This window comes from Apodemus sylvaticus, chromosome 2 (assembly GCF_947179515.1).
Source record: "Apodemus sylvaticus chromosome 2, mApoSyl1.1, whole genome shotgun sequence".
Taxonomy (NCBI): Eukaryota; Metazoa; Chordata; class Mammalia; order Rodentia; family Muridae; genus Apodemus; species Apodemus sylvaticus.
Window position 1 is genome coordinate 185,106,778 of NC_067473.1, and position 19,035 is coordinate 185,125,812.

General features: G+C 44.5%; 1 protein-coding gene across 9 annotated transcripts in view; it reads left to right on the plus strand.

The window, feature by feature from the left end:
* The window catches only part of Ppfibp1 (PPFIA binding protein 1), a 138,297-nt gene that overhangs the window by 91,412 nt on the left and 27,850 nt on the right, over positions 1 to 19,035 (plus strand). For 6 of the 9 annotated variants that reach the window (XM_052175295.1, XM_052175296.1, XM_052175294.1 and 3 more), the window contains 7 exons: positions 9,001 to 9,087; positions 10,671 to 10,784; positions 11,555 to 11,686; positions 14,470 to 14,562; positions 16,146 to 16,260; positions 17,476 to 17,508; positions 18,755 to 18,816. In XM_052175295.1, coding sequence (XP_052031255.1) covers positions 9,001 to 9,087; positions 10,671 to 10,784; positions 11,555 to 11,686; positions 14,470 to 14,562; positions 16,146 to 16,260; positions 17,476 to 17,508; positions 18,755 to 18,816 — 636 coding nt within the window. The remainder of the gene's footprint in view (positions 1 to 9,000; positions 9,088 to 10,670; positions 10,785 to 11,554; positions 11,687 to 14,469; positions 14,563 to 16,145; positions 16,261 to 17,475; positions 17,509 to 18,754; positions 18,817 to 19,035) is intronic. The other 3 variants (XM_052175300.1, XM_052175302.1, XM_052175303.1) reach the window with 1 other exon arrangement.

Below are 19,035 nucleotides of genomic sequence, written 5' to 3' on the forward strand. Positions count from 1 at the left end.
TGCTATGATGACTGTCCTGGCTCCCTGTGGTGAGGCCAGGGCCATTTGCCTCTGTGGAAAGGCATCCTGTTAGATTCTCGATCTATAAGACAGGCTCATACTGTTGCCTGTCAGGCTCAGAGAGAAGTGCCCAGCCTGTATTACCATGGGCTCCTCACACTTCTGCAAGGCAGAAACCCTCATCCATCCCTTTCTGAGGACGAAACAGAGACACGGAGCTGAGGAGAACCTTGTATGGGTTACAGCCCACATTAGAACTCAGGTTTGCTCCTCTGTATCTAACTATTACCCTTCCACTGCAGTCACCAACCTCCTTCACTTGATATTGGGACCTCCTCTCCACTTGCAGTCAGGGGGATTTGCTAAGTCTCTGTGTGTCTCTGTTACTGTTCTTGCTGTTATGAAATACCTGACGATAGCAACTTAAGGATGGAAGGGTTTATTTTGGCTCAGGATTTAAGAAGGAACCATGGTGTGAAGCACATGGTCATGGGAGTGTGAGGTGGCTGGTCACATTGTGTCAACAGGAGCAGAGAGATGACAGGAAGTGGGGCCGGGCTGTAAGACCCAAGGCCCTCCTCCGGCCTCCCCTTTTTTCCAGTGAGTTTCCATGCCTAAAAACTTCCACAGCCTCTGAGACAGCACTGTCAGCTGGGAGCCACGGTGGAGGTACACCAGACTGTCGCTGGTGTGCTGCTCCTTCAGATCTGTGATGGTGTTAGCTTTTGTCTTGAAGTTTGTCTTATTGCTATAGTGTTTACCACTCTGTCTTGGGGTGTATAGCGCAATAGTGCTAAGCATGTTCACACTGGTGTATACGCCATCATCCTCTACCTAGAGAGGCCTTTCCGTCCTAGAGACCCTGAGTCTTGCTATTATATAGCATCCCCGCTGCCTCCCTCTTTACTTAACTTTTGGAACTCTGTTGTTTTGTGTATATGAATTTAAAAGTTCCAGATATTCTTCTAATAAAGGGTGAAAAGCAAAGAATAAATTCGTGCTAAATTATGTATGTCTGCTTATCCCCTTTTAATATATTGACAGGACCCTGACTTCTAAAATACTAAATGAAAGTGTGAAGTACCACACCCTCTTCCTGCTGGATTCTCAGTGCTGGTCCAGGTGCCCTTTTTCTACAGGGGAGTGCACTGTCAACAGATAGGGTCTGACTCTTTCATGCGCCTGCCTCTGTTTCTCCCATACCCACCTCTGCTCTCCTTTGTATGCCCTTGTCTTTGCCACCATCGTTGTTGTCGTCATCATCGTCATCGTTATCATCATCATCATCGCTAATGCTCTGTGTCTGAGAGAATACATTTACTTTGGCTTGGAAGGTTTGGGATTGGGAAGAAGGAACAGACAGGATGAATGAGTTAGGCCTGAGTAAACTGAACAATGAAAGCTCTCTGGCTCCATGGGTACTATATTTGGAATGTTGTTATTGTAGCGGAATCTTTGTTGGTTCTGAAAAATGTTTGCTGTTTTATGGACCCTTCAACTTGAAATGTCCAATGTAAAGACAAAATACAACCTAAGATAAAAACCAATGAAGAGCCGTCCACCCTGCCAGACCCTCTGAGCAGCTTCCTGCCTTGTAAATGCACAGGGAACTTTGATGTGTGCTGCATTTGAGTTGCTGCAGTAGACGTTGGCAATAGAGTGGGTGTGCTGTTTGACAACAGATTCCTCTGATTCATGATGCAGAATCCTGTTGGGAATACTGGGAACCAGTGATAACAGACATAAGTGTACAGTAAACAGGAAAGTGGTGAGTACTGAGAACAGGCCAGCCGGAGAAAGAGTGAATCCATGTGACTTCAGATAAGGAAGTGTCTTTCAGAGCCTAACTTCTGGGTAAGCACCAAAATGTGAAGTAACTGAGATAGACCACGGCCAGAGAAAGAGTGTTCCGGTTGGTGGCAGCAGCGAGCGCATACATAGCCGGCAGGCTTGCTGGCTAGTGACTCCACCAAGGAACTGGCCCTTTCTGAGTCACACTTGTAACTAATTTCAAGCACCTCCATGATCACATTGCATTTGTCATCATACTGAAAGTATTCTATGTGTGCATATATGCATGTTCACATGTGTGTGGGAGCCTGAGTGTGGGAGTGCACATGATTGTATGCCCAAGTTTGGTGTATGGAGGCACGAGTTTGATACTCAGGGTCTACCTTGATCACTTTCTGTCTGATATATTGAGTCAGGGTCTCACACTTGAACCCAAAGCTTACCAGTTCAGATAGTCTTGCTAGCCCGCTTGCTCTAGGCATCCTCTATCTCAGATCCTATGTCCACAACCTTGCATTACAGACAGGTCGCTGTGCCCACTTGGCTTTTACCTGGGCTCTGGGGATCTTGCTCCCATCTTTATCCTTATGTGCTTGCATCATCTCCCTAGCCACCAGAAATTTTGTTTTTATTTTCAGGGATGGAATTGAGAACCCTGTTCACTAGGCAAGTTCTCTATCACTGAGGTACACCCTCATTGCTCAGAAATACTAACAGACGATTAAGCACATGTTAAAGAAAGTGTTCTGGGCACAGTCAGCTTCCTACAGGGCCTCTTGAGCCGTGGCTGCCACTGGTGGCCTCTGGGTGTTAATGAGGAGAAAATCTTTTTGCCAGTAATAAATTCCTTTCTCAGTGTGTAGAATGCAGAGTGAAGACTGAGTGGGACAGGAAGTAAAAACAGGCAGAGAAATGTCCAGGGAATGGTAGATTTCAGAACACCGAAATACCCACAAACCCCAGAAACCTGGATCCTGAAGATCCGAGAAAGACACTCCCAGAACAAATGTCAAGTCTCACAAACAGACGCCATCTGTTTCAAAGGCAAAACATCTCAAAATGTTCATGTTGTCCTGTCAGCCGCACCATCAAGGAAAGATGAGTCACACTGTCTGCACTCAAAAGTCCAGATACCCTGCAAGGCTCAGGGCACATCTTGGAAGAGGGGTGGAAGAGAACTTAGGAGCTGGAGAAAGGGGTGGAGTGCTGTAGAATGCTGTCTTCAGGGCTGGGCTTTGTGCTCTGGGACTCAGCAGCTGAGATGGCCTGTACAAGGCCTGCACAAGATTAGGCCTGTCAGCATTCCTTCCTGGAGAGGGGAGGGGCGACATTCTGCCTCTTAATGAGGCGCTGTAGGCAGTTAGTGGTTACAAGGTAGGGATCAGGGGGCTTCAATTTCCTCAGTGTGTACCTCTGGTAAGTTGCCCATGTTCCTGTAAGTGACTAAAGTCATTAAAGACAAAAGGAGGGATGAAAGCTAAGCTGGGATACTTGAGCAAAGAAAGGGTGTGGAGACGGGATAGTAAGGGTAAATATGCATGGAGTATATCGTGTATGTGTGAAAATACATGGAGCTGACTATTATATATAATTAATATATGCTAATAAGATACTTTAAATATCAGTATAAATTGGTTGGTAACACATGAGCATTGGCTCAAGCCTGGACTGGCTGGGTTCCAGAGTTTGTGTGATGACAGCTATGTACCACCATTCCTAGTTGATCTGGGATTTAGGCAGAGCTCAGTAAGGAGAACAGAGAAGATGGAGGTAGGAGGTAACGTAGATGACTGCAGATGAATAGAACCCAGGGGTGGAAAGCAAAAACCCAGTCACGAAGCAGGCAAGGCTCCTCCTTCCAGTGAGCTGGTAAATGCAGAGGTAGCTAGTCCCTCAACTCTTACGTGTGTCTGAAAGGTAACAAAGGACGTGGCCAAAGTAGTCATGTGACAGGATGTCTCCTGCTCCCACATGTTAGGCCTTCTGTGCTAGTAACACTTGGCACAGAAATGGATGTCCTCATCTCGTGTGCACCTGCATTGTGTAGGAAAGTCACATCCCCAGATCGAATTATTGGCCAACTCCAGAAGTCTAACTAACTCTATGAGATACAATGCTTATTAGATGTTTTTCTCTTAATCATGCCAGACCTGGTCATATAAGTTCTGTAAGTGAATAAAGTATCTTTGTGATGGTGGAGCATAATCTTCATCCTGGTGTTGGATTAAATGTTGTCAGTGAGACTTGCAGTGCACTAAAGTATAATGGGCTATTTTGACTGTATTTCAGAGGATTTAAATATAGTTACTCGGGATGGTTTTTAATGCTTTGGTCTTAGGAGGTTGTAGTAAATACACTTTTTGATGATATACATCATATTTTATAACCCCTCTGCATGAATGAAAAGAAATATAGGAGGGTTTTGCACTAAGAGACTATTAGGAAGAATAAATGGCTGTTCTAGTTTACTGTCTGTTTCTGTATAAGTGGAAGCTCTTCTTGGAAAAAAAGAGTTTATTTATTTGGTTTACACTCCAGTTCACAGTCCGTCATTAAGGAATGCCAGGGCAGGAACCATGGAGGACAGTGGCTTACTGGCTTACTTTCGGGCTCACATTCTGTTACCTTTTTTATGCTGTCTAGTCCTCCCTGCCTAGGGATAATAATGCCTATAGTGGGCTGGACCCTCCTACATCCAAAGCAATAAAGAAAATGCCCCTACAGACATGCCCACAGGTCAGTCTTTATGTAGGCAGTTTGTTGATTGAAGTACCATTTTCCCAAGTATGTCAAGTTGAAACCAAGGTTAGCCATGATTGTGACTAATTCATGCAATTTGCTGATTGACTGTCAGTGGCAAAATGTGGTAAAAAGCCATACTGTGAAGTTGAGGGCAGGATGTGAGAGGGCCATTAGATGAGGAGAAGATACTGACACAGGATCAGAAGGAAGAGGTAAAGCTGGGGATGAAAGACGGTTGGCACAGGCAACGGGTATCAGGAGCTGAGCAAAAGTGGGCACAAAGCCCTTGCGTCAATGTTACGAGAAAACTGAAAAAAAAATCTTACACTGAAGAAACCAAGGCTAAGAAGAGACAATTGCATGTCTAAGGGAAACTGGAGACCAAGGTTTCAGAGGAAGATGTAGGAGGACTAGCTTTGGGAAGGAAAGTCTCAGCTCCTCTGACTGGCCAGAAGGAAAACAGCAACGAGGGATGTCTGAGGGATCACCTTGAAGGAGGAAGTGAAGTGATTCAGAGCACCACCGTGAGCTTATAACTACTGAATTTAAAGGAAGTGTGACTAGAAGCAAGGCCGGGTACTCATCTACACTCAGTCCAAGCTGACTGAACCCTTGCTGTTCTTCCTTCATTCAGCAGTCAGTCAGTCAGTGCTCCCATGGGATGCAAGAGTCGCTCACAGTGAGCATCTGTGGGGGGATGGGAGGGTAGTCCCCTGAGCGCAGTGCTTCTGCAATGGAGCTGGTCCAATGCTGTTCATAGCTTATGAATGAAGCCTTCCTTCGAGAAAAGCTTTATAGACCAGACTCAATTTTTTTTTTTCTTTTTTGGTTTTTTTGAGATAGGGTTTTTCTGTGTAGCCCTGGCTGTCCTGGAACTCACTCTGTAGACCAGGCTGGCCTTGAACTCAGAAATCTCCCTGCCTCTGCCTCCCAAGTGCTGGGATTAAAGGCATGCACCACCACTGCCTGGCTAGACCAGACTCAAATGTAGACAGCTATGGAAGGCATAGAAAAGAACAGAAAGGGTAAGAGAGGCAGTCTAGGTAAAAGAGATGAAATATGTGTGAGCATAGAGTATGCCACTTGGAGGAAGACTTGAGTCACCTGGGAGGTGGATCATGGCTAACAAAAGGACAGAGGTGACAGAAACCTCATAGGTTTAGCTCCAGTATTCTTAATATTGGTGACTATTAATGCTTCAGAAATACCAGCCAATCTTGGGTGTATGTAATCATTCATAAATACCAGGGCATTACTGGTTTGTTTGCTTATTTTGAGTCAATTCTCAGCATTTCACTTTGGAGAAGAGGTTTTGAAACATCATATTTGGCTTGAAAGAAAATGATGCTAATTTGGCTAGGGTTTCTTGCTGTCAGAATAAAGGAGCAGGGGTGTAGTTCATTGGTGGAGCATGTGAGCACTTCTGTGTGGTGAGCACTTCCACATGATCAGTGCCTCCCTGTAATGGGCACTTCCTTGTGAGGCCCTGGGTACAAGCACCAGTCAGAACCACAGGAGGAAATGAATGGGTACTTTTTGTTTTGACTCAGTGGCACAAGACTGTAGTCATAGCTACTTAGGATGCTAAGACAGATTTGTTTGTGGCTAGCCTGGTCAACATAGGGAGCTTCATCCTATCTATTAAAGAGACAAAAGAGAAAGCTGTACCTCTTGTGGTCACTGAACATAGAACATTTTCAATGTATAAAACATTGCATGGGATTTTAAAAACAGATGCCTCACAGTGTGTGTAATCAGAATTAGGAATTGAAAGCTGTCCAAGGTCTGCCTCTGCGCTTCATAGACTGGAACATCCACTGTGTCTCTGGCTGTCCTCCAGAAGACTGCTTCATTTTCATGGTCCCCAGGGGGTGTAAGTCATTCCAACTACTCTATCAGACTCTGGTATGTTAATTCTGGGCTGGAGTGAACAGTATGGATAGGGTTGTGCAGTGGTAATGGTGCAGGTATGTGGTTGAGCAACTGATGTTAATATTACACCCACTCTAAACATGCATTGCACACTTGCTAAATTAGCTTCTGAGTTTTCTGTGAACTCTTGGGAAATGTAACCCAGTGTGTCTCCATCTTCAAAAGGAACACCCCAGATTTGATCTTTCCTTTTTCTTTCTTCTCCTTCTGACTTCTTTTTTTCCTTTCCCCCCCTTCCTCTTCTGTAATGTTTTGTTTTCAAGATATGCCATTTGTCCTCCCAGAACTGAAATTGGAATCTGGAGAGATAGCATAGACACAGGTTAATTGTGGAAAAATTGATGTCACATTGGATGTACCCTGGGGAAGAAGAGTGTACGGTTTCTGGTGTTTGTTTGTTTGTTCGTTCTGGTTCTGACTCTGAAGAGATTGTTTGTGGTTGAATTCTGAATGCCCCTACCTGTCCATTTTGGATTTCTTCTGGTTTTATCTCTGTTGTATCGAAAGGACTATTCAGGGAATCCTATGGATTTAGTATATAATGTAGCTAGGAACTTATGAGGAACACATCACAAGCTGGGCAGAGTGGCTCCTGTCTATAATTCCAGGAGGCCAAAGCAGGAGGATTATTCCTGACATCCTGGAGAGGGGGAGGACAGTGGAAGAAAAAGGGGAGAGGAAATAGTATCTGAAAATACTATTATTTTTCAGAATGACAATTTTATGTGTCTTACTCTTTGTGAGACTTCTCAAATGTACCATTCATGATTTGGATATGAAAACAATGGAAGAAAAGGCCAGGCACAGTGGCACATACTTTCAATCTGAGCAGTTGTGAGGCAAAAGCAAGTGAAACTCTATGAATTCAAGGCCAGCCTGGCCTACATAGTGAGTTCTAGGTCACCCTGCTCTACATATTAAGTTCTAGGACAGCCTTCTCTACATAGTGAGTTCCAGGATAGCCTGCTCTACATAGTGAGTTCCAGGACAGCCTGATCTACATAATAAGTTCCAGGACAGCCAGGGCTGCATAGAAGACTGTGTCTCAAAAATAAATAAACAAAAATAAAAAGTGTAGGAAAAGGTCTGTACTTCCTTGGATAGCATACTATGCATAATATACAAAGTGGGACTTAAAAAAAATAACAGCAGAAAGGGAGAGAAGAAGGTGAACATGGACCAGCACTGAGCCAGATGCCAGGAAGGTACCAGCTGATGGCCAGGTTTTGCCTAGGAGCTGATCTTAGGGTTGTATAAACCGATAAACACGTAAGAAGTTACTGAAGCCAAGACGGAAGACAATTACAAAGCTGGCAGGCCTTGGCTGTCAGTGCCACCAGGAAAATCACCCTGGACTGAGTGTTTCAGCTTTGGTGGGGAGATAGAAAGGTTTCTGGAGGCTTTCCAGGTAGGAGCCCCTGTCTTACAATTTCATCTTGTGACTAGTAGAACTAAGTGGACAGGAAGAAGCCCGACAGACATTGCCCCTGTGTCTGCTCCATAAACAGGCATTGGCAGTCCGGTGTGGAACCTGGGGATGAAGTAGTAGGAACAGGAGGGCATCACAGGCCATGATCACTGTTCCATACCCAAAATTAGTGACAGGATCATTAAGGGACAAATGGAGTATTGTCCTCTATTAGGTACTCAGAACTTCGTTTTCCCTAGGGTTGTACCTGTGGCTACTGGACCCTGTAGACTGGACTCTTAGAGTCTGTGCTGGTTAGCTTTCTACAAACTTGACACAATCCAGAGTAACTTGGGAAGAAAAGGTCCCCATCATCATATCAACGTGTACACAAGCCTATGGGATGCATGCTTTTTTAAAAGATTTATTTATTTATTTATTTATTTATTTATTATATGTAAGTACATTGTGACTGTCTTCAGACACTCCAGAAGAGGGCATCAGATCCCATTACAGATGGTTGTGAGCCGTCATGTGGTTGCTGGGATTTGAACTCAGGACCTTCAGAAGAGCAGTCAGTGCTCTCAACTGATGAGCCATCTCTCCAGCCCATGGGATGTATTCTTAATTAATGATTATGTGGAAGGTCCAGCCCACTGGAATGGGGAACATTTCTGGACACACATTCTTGGGTTGTATAAGAAGGTGGCTTCACAGGTCACGAGGAACAAGTCAGTAAGTAACACTCCTCTAAGGTCTCTACTTCAGTTCTTGCCCTCATGGCAGACTATAAGGTGAAATAAACCCTTTTCCTCTCATGTTGTTTTTAGTCAGTGGTTTACCACAGCAGTACATTTAGAACCAAGACAGGGTACTTGTTTTCTGTTTACTCAGAAATGGGGTAAGGCCAGTGAGTTGGTTTAGGTGCTCAGTTGTATATAAGCGTTCACCGTGCCTATCATACTTATTTTGAAATCAGTTAATTCTTCCATTTTCCATCCATGCCAGTGATGGTTGTGCTAGATTTAATCCAGACCCCTTGAGTTTAAACTATGTCAGTTTTACTGATTCATAGCCTATCAATCCTGAGGGAGAGTTGACCTTACCTATGTGACTTTCTCGTTCAGACAAATGGACACCTACCCGGGAACGGAGATGTGTATCAAGAAAGGCTAGCACGTCTAGAAAACGACAAGGAATCCCTCGTTCTTCAGGCAAGTGGTACTTGAGGCTGTCCCTTTCTCAGGACATGTGTCCTTGCAACTTTGGATCACATGTATGTGCAACACCTACATTAAGCACCTGTGGTGAACATGCCATCTAAGCGATATAACAACTGTTCATATCTAGTTACACTGTACTGGGGAACCTGCGACTGGGAACACAAGGAAGATGCATGGGAAGAGCACACTGCTGTCCCATGAAGGGACCTCAGCATGCAGACTGATATCTGCAGGGATCCTTGAACCAGCTGCAGACAAATGCCCAGGGAAGACTGTACTCTCACAGACTGCTGAAAATGAAACACTTAATTTGTACAGCAGCCCAGCCAGCCACTAAAGAAAACAGCTTAGTGGAGAAGCAGCAGCTGTGGTGTCAGTGCAGTAATCCCAGCACTTAGGAGGCTGATGCAGGAGACTTTGCCATGAATTTGAAACCATTCTGGGCTATATAGCCTCAGATCCTATCTCAGAAACAAGAAGTGGGGTGCTAGACTAGCTGTTCATACCCAAAGTGTTCAGGGCTGTGGCTAGCTCTGTCACCCAGTCCTCAGGAGCAGGTCAGACTATGTGCCACTTGAGATGATTTCGTATGTCTCCTGCTGTCAGATCTGATTTTACATACATTTCAACTGGAAATCCAGATCTGTAATACCCATAGTATAAAAATCTCCTGTCGGAATATGTATTAACTTCCCGTATTTTAAAATGATACACTAACCATACAATGCAGCCGAGCGGAGCCTGCTGTTGGAAAGTGCTGTGGGGTACATTTGCTTGCTCCCTCATGGTCCTTCTAAGGACAGAGCACATGTCTTTATTTTTTGTGTTTCAAACTAACTGGATCAAAGTATATTTACTCAGCTGGTGTCATAGAGGAGAGACTTGTAGATCTGCATGGAGTCCTGAGGATGAAGGATGAGTTTCACTGTTTGTTTCTCGGGCGAGTGGTAGCCTGGCTTTTTCCTTTTCCTCTTTGGTGCTGGGACCTGAACCCATGCTAAGTGCACTGCAGCACTCTTCCCCTGCCCTTGCTTTGAACACACTTGCAACCGTGTTCATCATGGTAGGGCTTATAGAATTTGAGGTCTTTATTTGCCTTTGCTCCTTTTATTACTGATGCACGAAACCTGAGTGGTCCTTAGTGCTCATTTCCACCATGGACCTGGCTTCCCCTGTGGCTCTCTACTACTAGTCTCTCACCATCGCCTTCATCATCAGATTTTCTTAATGACAACTGAAATGGCTTTAATATGTAAAGAAACTGCAAATCTCTGATCAGCACCAAGTTTCTCCTAATTGATTAGGAATCCTTGGGTCATAAGGCAGCATAGGGCTGCAGAGGCCGCCTGGTGGTAGAGAGCCTGCCTATCCTAGCATGCACAGCCTTGGGCTTGATCCACACAAAGCAAGATATAAACAGCAAAGGGTAGGACCACTGTGTTCCTGTTAAGCCCGGTATGTTTTAAACCACTGTGAGTGATGGATCTTAGTCCTCCTACCAGTTAGAGAATGAGCCATGCTTTGGGGCCCAGAGCCTTTCAAACTCATTGTAGCCTCTTGCTTTAAATTAATAGGTGAGTGTGTTGACAGACCAGGTGGAGGCTCAGGGAGAGAAGATTCGGGATCTGGAGTTTTGTCTTGAAGAGCACAGAGAGAAGCTGAATGCCACTGAAGAAATGCTGCAGCAGGTAAGGGCCAAAGCCAGTGGGGGAGGGGCTGCCATATTCCTGTCTTGTCCCAGCAGCTGTAAATTCCAGAGTCCCATAATCCCATAGACTGTTGGGTTTAAAGCTTAGAGTAGCAGAGTCTAAAATCACAGATTCACAACGTTGTGCAGTTCTGAGTGATTACAATGTTACAGGAATTATAAGTTGATCTTTTGCGCTCATATTATTTCTAACTCTCAACCATGAGATGAAAAGCACCATTATGTGGCTTGTTTGGGCAAAAGCTTACACATAGTCCCAGTGTTCACACAGGGCTTGTGGATGAGAAGCCCGTGATGCAGCGGAGACTGTATTTGGGTGCAGAGCTGCTGCAGTTGAATGCCATTCTGTGCCATTGCCTGCCTGTGAGACTTGACAGGCTCCAGACCTGCCCGTCTTCTCGTGACTTAGGCTTTCTAGTTCCTGATACATGAGACTGATAATCTTTTCTTCCACAAAAGACTGTTGCAGGGACTGAACTTATGAGCGTGTCTCCCAGTCCCTGGCATATAGCAGGCACCATGCACAGCACCATGAGTGCTGTGATCGGGCTCTGGTGTCTGCCAGATGTCTCCCCGACACCCTGATGACATGTGTAGCTCTGTTCAGAAGAGGTCACTAGAGTTAAGTGATCCTCAGCCGTGGGGTGCGTAGCCGCACTTCACCCACAGCCTACATTTAACCGTTGCTGCGCTGCCGTCATGACAGAAATTTGTGATACAACAACTTGTGAATATCTGGAATTCTAACAGGAGCTTCTGAGTAGGACTTCCTTAGAGACACAGAAGCTGGAGCTGATGGCGGAGATCTCTAACTTGAAGTTAAAGCTGACGGCCGTAGAGAAGGACAGGCTGGACTATGAAGACAGGTTCAGAGACACAGAGGTAAGTAGCTCGTTCTCTTTCCTCCCCCCTTCTCTTCCTCCCTCCGTAGCCCTCTTTATGCTTTGTAGAGCAAGAGCACTGCTTAGTCTTTAACAGACGAATATAAGGCTTTTTAAACCCCCTTTGACATTTGAGACATGGTTTCTCTGGGTTGCCCTGGCTGTCCTGGAACTCAAATTGTAGACCAGGCTGGCCTCACACTCAGAGATCTACCTGCCTTTGCCTCCCAAGTGCTGGGATTAAAGGCGTTTGTCACCACTGTCCGGGTCTACTTTAACAGTTCCTCTAAGAGTCTGTATCTGTGTTTCCCTTTTCCTTACCCTGTCATCCCTGTCTTCACAGTCGTGGTTGAACCTATGCAGTAGCTGGGGCTGCGGGGGTGGGGGTGGGATGGGGCGGGACTGTTTTGTGGAGGGAGGAGGAGGCCGCAGGGAGATAGGAGGGGAGCTGAGGAGGCTGTTCACAGGACAGGAGGCGGGAGTCTTACTTACCTGGTGCTCTGTGCTTGGTTTAATCTGGTTGAGCCTGGCCAGGCAGGACAGCTGAACTGTGGCAGGTGTCTGTCATGCCTTGTTTCTCCCTGCTTCTGCCTTCTGTGTTCTCATTCAGTGATCCCGTGAACACACCTCTAGAAACACAATCCTTGATCATTTCCTGTGAAATAGTCCACACTGCTGATATAAGGGAGTACACATATTCACAGGGTATATTACAAAATATTTGGTAATTGTGGATTTATATTAAAATAATCAAAATAGTATTCAGACATTGAAACAGAATAGAATATGTACATGTTCTGACTTTATGTTCCCTTAAAAACAAAACCTTTAGCTAGCTCTTCTGTGATCCTAAATCTCTTAACACTCTGCCATAATTTTGAGAGTTTGGATGTTGGTTTCCAAGAAAATGTTCAAGTTAAGTATGCAACCTTTATAGGCGGTTCCACAACCTAGTGCATTAAAATCTTTAAACCTTGAAGATTTGCGCCCCCTTCTGGTGTAAGCACAGATGGCTAAAATGGAGAGCTCTGATAACTGCAGTGCTTTAGATGACATAGATTTCCTTTTTTTCCCCTCCTTTTACATTAAAGAGATAGTTCTATATTTTCCAACCAGACATGTCATGGGCATATCTAGCTTCTCCCAGGTTGGAACTTTAGATTCATATTTAATGCATTGCTACAACTGGATAGTTTTTCTTAAAAAAAAAAAAATAGGAAAATGACCCCAGTATGTAGTTTGGTTTTCTATAGTTGTTCCTTTATCATTGCAGTCAGCACTAAAAGACGGGGTAATGTTTACAGCAGTGCCTGCTGGGAGTTCAAAGCTGCCTGTTAATAATTGCAAAGCCTGAAAGACCCAAGGCAGGACACTCCTGACTTCTATGCAGAGATGTTGAGCTAGCAAGAGATAGGGACTCTTTTTAAACTTGAATTCAGATTATTTGAGCAAATTTGACAAGCACATTTTAAAAATGGCAGTAGAAATGGTGTTAAATCCTATTATGAAATAATTTAGACTTTAAATTTTGCACATATAAAATTATGTTATTGTATTGGATATATGAATATATCCAATTTCATATTGAGGATCCTCATTTACCTTCATATTGAGATCGTTGGCTTAAAGAAACTTAAGTTTATATTTTTGTAGATAAGGCAAAAATTATAGAAATCTTTAAATAACTATAATGTGTCACAGAAAAGAATCTTAAGGTAAATAATGGCTATGCCAAAGAAAATCTCTAACTTATGTGGAAAGGTGGGGTCCATAGGTAGTTTTAATATAGAAATGGGTGCTAAGTGGCTTTGTCGGTGTCAGACTGCCTTTGTGAATTAGTCACGTTTCTATCATGTTGCAGTGAGCATTGACTGTCAATTCGTCACAGCCTAGAACCACCTGTCAATGTTCCCAATGCATCTTTGTCAGGGTGGTCTGTGAACATGGCTGAGGAATTGCCTTGACTGTCTTACCTGCTGTAGAGCTCACTGGGGAGCTTACTGGGAAGCCTCTATCTCCTGCATGATATAGAAAAGCTAGGTGGGCATGAACCAGGTCAGTGATCCAGTGGAGGAGCCAGCAAGCAGCAGTCATCTGGTTCCTGCCTCTAGGTCCTGGATTTGGTTTCCTGCCCTGGCTTCCCTGAGTGATGGACTGCGACCTGGAAGTATAATCCTCCCCCCTCCCAAGCTGCTTTTGGTCAGGTTGTTTGATCACAGCAACAGGAAGAAAACCAGGGCACATCACTATAACAAATACCCAAGACAGCTCATAGAGACAGTTTATTTTAGCCCACGGTTTTGGAGATCATCGTCCATGATGAGTGGGCCTCATTGCTTTGAGACAGCGTTGAAGTAGCACGTTATCATGAAACACAAAGCAGGAAGCAGAAAAGAGGGCAAGGAGCTGGGGTTCCCAAATCCCTTTCGAGCACGTGCTCCTAATGGTCGAAGGCTGTCCCTGCAGGCACTACTGCTTCGAGGCTCCACAAACCTCCCCGCCCCACACTGGGGCTTGGCCCACAATTACCACAATAGCATTTCTCTAGTCAGAATCATAGCTATGTCTTTGTTTTCACAGGCACTCCAGGGCAGAGGCACTGGAGACTTACATTAGTATTTTAGTGGAAGTATGCTTTGGCAGTTAGGGGTAAATGTCACTGGGTCTCCCTTGTTAGAACTGGTTCTTACTGCCGCATGTCCAAGGAGCTGTGCTGGCTTGGGATTTCCAGCTACGCTCTTGGTGACCATGCTATACCCTTTTCTGATTAATTTTCTTTTGTAGGGGCTGATTCAAGAGATCAATGATTTGAGGCTAAAAGTCAGTGAGATGGACGGTGAAAGACTTCAGTATGAAAAAAAGCTCAAGTCAACTAAAGTAAGTTTCTCTGGGGAAAACAATGATATTTTAAAGCATGGTCTATTGTTCTATGAGCAATATTATTTTTTTTAATGTTTTCCAACTAGGATATGGTAACAAACATATCTCACAACTAAACCATGTTTTTCAGTGAACCCAAGGCTTAACTAATCTGCCAGGACACAGCCTGTGGTGTCCGGGTTAGCTGACCTTCTTTATGAACTGATGCCATTTTCTCGGTTATTTAGCTTATCTTTTCTGCCTCCTTTTCTCTCATTCCTCTGTCTCTCTACCAGTCTCTAATGGCCAAACTTTCTAGCATGAAAATCAAGGTGGGTCAGATGCAGTATGAAAAGCAACGGATGGAGCAAAAGTGGGAGACACTGAAGGTGCGGTGGACATTGGCGGGGGCGGGCTGCCGCCTTCTGGCCTGTGTCGTTCTGCTGTGGTGGTGTTTGCAGTAGCATGTGCATTCATTGCGTGTATGTGTGTCACCTGTCTTAATATTAAAAGTGCATACACCCTGATTAAAGGGACAACGAGATTGCTATCGTAAATAGTAGACAGGTACAACATGAAAGTATCTGCTTATAAACTTATTTCTTAGTCTGAGCCCTATGCATCACAAAATAATTGTTAAAAGTTCCCCTGTGGAAGAATTCCATCTCGTAAGAACTGAAGCCTGCTGTCCTGTTAGGGTTTCCTAGAAGGCCAGTGTGTGTATTCCTTATTGAGGCAGGGAAGAGAAGCCACTGCTTAGAAGCCCTGCGGGGAGGGGGGCAGCACCTCTTGCAGGGCTGTTGGAAGTTTCTGAATTTGGCTCCGTCCTTACCATGAGTCTGGAGTACAGGGCCAGCCTGACCTCCTGGGTATGTTTTTCATAACACTGTTTGTGTAGTGAAGACTGAGAATAAATATCACACTGAATAAAAGACGCCTGTTGCCATTGCATAACTAGTTTCTGTGACAGATACAGCCTGCAAAATATGAATTTGCTAAAGTAGTATTTTCTGAAGCAAAGCTGAGTTTTAAAATGTTAGTAAATACATCAGGACCTCAGAATCTTTTGCAGATATTGTCATTCCAAAAGGAAGACCCGAATCTTCACTTTCCGTTGCTGTAGGAGTCTGCCTTACTCAGCAATAATGATTTATTCCATGATTTGGCCAGTCACCCCTAAATTGCCTTTCTGTGGCTACTGACACCCAGTGACTATCTCAGAATTATGAGCATCACCTTGAAATGCTGAGAGAGCCAATCAAGCCTTTTTGAATTTACTTTGTATTTTGCTTTTAAGACAAGTATCTAATTTGGTCATCTTCAACTAACTTGGTGAGACTTTGATTTAGCATAGGCTGTTATACTTCAGCTTCTTCTTACATTTATCCACAAACTTGAAACATTTACACTGTAATTATTGCAAATTACTTAGTGTTTACCATTGCCTTTGTCTAATTTGTGTTTGTATGTAAGTTTTTTGTGGGTTTTTTTTTTTTGTCTCATTCCCACAGTCCGAGTATTGATTTAAAGGGCTAATAAACTTTATAAGTATTCTCCTTCTGTCATAGTCTACTGCTTTAAAATGCATTTATAATTTGTAGGATGAATTGGCATCTTTAAAAGAGCAGCTGGAAGAGAAGGAATGTGAAGTAAAGAGGCTGCAGGAGAGACTGGTTTGTAAGGCGAAAGGAGAAGGGATCGAAGTCCTCGATCGAGGTAAGGCTGACCGTGGTGCTTGATGGTTTCGTTAAGATCCTGTAACCTGCAGGAGAGGGTCTGATGTTGGACAATAGAAAAACAACTCCCGTGACATTTTAAAGCTTACATTTGGGTTTGACATCGCATACATCTACAGCTCTAGCTCGTGGAAATGGAAGCAGGCGGAATATGGGGTGGACACCAGCCTGGCTGACAGGGAGGCCATGACTCAATTTTTAAAAAAAAAATCTTGAAATATAATATGTATAATGTCTGGCAGTCCTAGAATGAATGTATGCATGCATGCATGTATGTATGTATGTGTGTATATATGTATGTATATATGTATGTAGCTAGCAGTTTCTGACTATTTGGACAGATAGATTCCAGTTTGTGGAGCTTCGTCACATGCCATGTAATGTATGGAAAAAAGTTGCATTCTGTACCTGTTTCTTTATCCATCAGAAAACTCAGCCTTACGGAAGTGAGTTTTCCTCCCTGGGTTTAGACATAAGTAAAATAACATTACAGGATATTCAGACATAGACCATAGCTTTAGGGTGGAATCTGCTGCTCACACGCTGTACCAGGGAACCCATAATGCCAGTCTCACTTTCTGAGTGTGAGAACAGAATGGACTGAGTGGGTGCACTCAGGGATGTATCTGGGGTGCTGCCCACACAGAGGAGTCGGGGACTGGAGCCAGTGTGAACTGCTCATTGTCACCGTAGGACCAGCTGAGTTCAGGGTCTGAGTACAAGGTTTACACACCTCATGGCAGTCTGACCCTGATACTGTGTCAGCAGTGGACCTGTCTCCTTGAACAGGGGGTACACTGTTTCAGTGGTGTTGGGCCTGAGTACATTATTGGATGCCACATGTAGTCAGGAGGACCAGGTATCGAACTAACATTTGGGAAAACCTACCAGAGTGACATTAGCCATGGCTGATTGGCTCTGAGGCCCAACGTCCACATAGAAGCAGCAAGGTTCAGAAGGACGAAGCTCTGGTGTAGCAGCTTGGCTAGCCGCACGGCAGTTCTTCCAGAGGCTCCAGCACTGTGCTCACTGCACCTGCCGGCCTCTGAGTCATGTGGGAGTGCTTCATGTTCTGGGTTGTTGGTGGGATTAGAGTCCCAGCATTTATGTAAAAGGAAACCAAATGCTAGTACTTGTAAGATAGGTTTTGTTACAATAAATGCTAACTCGCAGTCTGATGGGTTTTCCTGTGCAGATGAAAATATTAAAAAGAAGCTCAAAGAGAAAAGTAAGGTTTTGGTGTATCTCCACCAGCTTCTCATTCATCATCAGAGCCACTTCGCTCTTTGCATGCTTAATACATTTCTGTCCACAGAAGTGCAGCTGCTTCATCCATAGCCCCTCATTTCTGTACGGGGTGCAAGGCAGAAGCTAGACAGACAGGCCCTAAAACAAGGAGGAAAAGACCATCTTAGAGGATTTTGCTGCAGCCCGTTCACTTCCCAGAGTGCAGCAGGACACACGGAGGAGTGAGGTCAGAAAGCATGCTCTCTGTGTGCAGGTGGCACAGGCACAGAAGAGAAGGCAGCTCATTACTCAAGTGAGCGCCCCAGAGCACCTGGGTGGGCTTTGCTGGGTCTGCTAGGAATCTCATCATTTAGCTGAGGTCTACATCAGAAGCTTTATGGAGCCTGGGCTGTTTAGTGCACATAAAGATAAATCCTTAATTGACTAAAGAGAATGAATTATTAGCTTAAAGAAACTTGCTTGAAACAAACAAACAAGCAACAAGCCTCAGCAATTCCTACTTGAAAGTGTATCAGTGAGTTCTATAAAACTACTAGAATGTTTTCCCTTTCAGAAGCAGGTGACTTTAGGTGAATATTTTCCTGTTTCCATATTTTAACCATAGGTTTGCTTTGGGGCTAAATGGTCACTTTTATTAAAGTAACACTTTTGTGTTTGGTTATCAGATTTTAAGGAAGTCCCGTTGTGCGTGCTGTGTTTCGTCATGTCTCGATTTTTGTTTTAAAACAGTGTTAGAAATGAGGCTTATAGATGAAGCAAGGCGCTCTTCCTTCTGTGGCCCTGCAGCTGGCTTCTTGGCATGACTACTCATGCGAGCACCACACCGCTCAGCCTCTTACCATGGCCTCTCCAGCTTGGCCATGACAGCATTGTCCCTCTGCCTTGTCATTGTGAATACCATCCGGCTGTCTTTCTCACCCATGCCCACGGCTTCCTTCTTTTTGAAAACTCAGTGCTGTCCTTGCGGCTGTGCCCACATTTCATCTTCAGTGTTTAAAGGAAGACTTCTCTAAGAGAGGGTATCTCCCTCCCTACCCACACTGTTATCTGTCTGTTATCACAACTATGTGGGTGGGGTAGAGAGTCTCATCCTCTATTGTTCCCAAGGGAGAATAGTTGCCACATGTACCTTGGAACTTTTCAGGCAGAAGAGCAAGCGTCTTCCCACACGGGTTAGCTGCCTCCTAACAATGTCACTGTGTCCTAACACTGTTGTATCCTTTCAGACATTGAAGTACAGAAAATGAAGAAGGCAGTGGAGTCCCTGATGGCAGCAAATGAAGAAAAGGTACCAAGTGAGACTCAGATATTGCGCTTTGTTTATGCTCTGCAGCAGTCTGGCTGTGCCTGCAGACCTGGACTTTCCTCAGCTGGACAGGACATTAAGGGCCTTCCTTGTCCCTCCTGCCCGAGTGTGCCCAGACTCAGTGATGGCATTGTGACTGTGGCTGAGTACACACAGCTGAGAAGCCAGCAACTCAGATTCCAATAAAACCCCCAGCCTCTT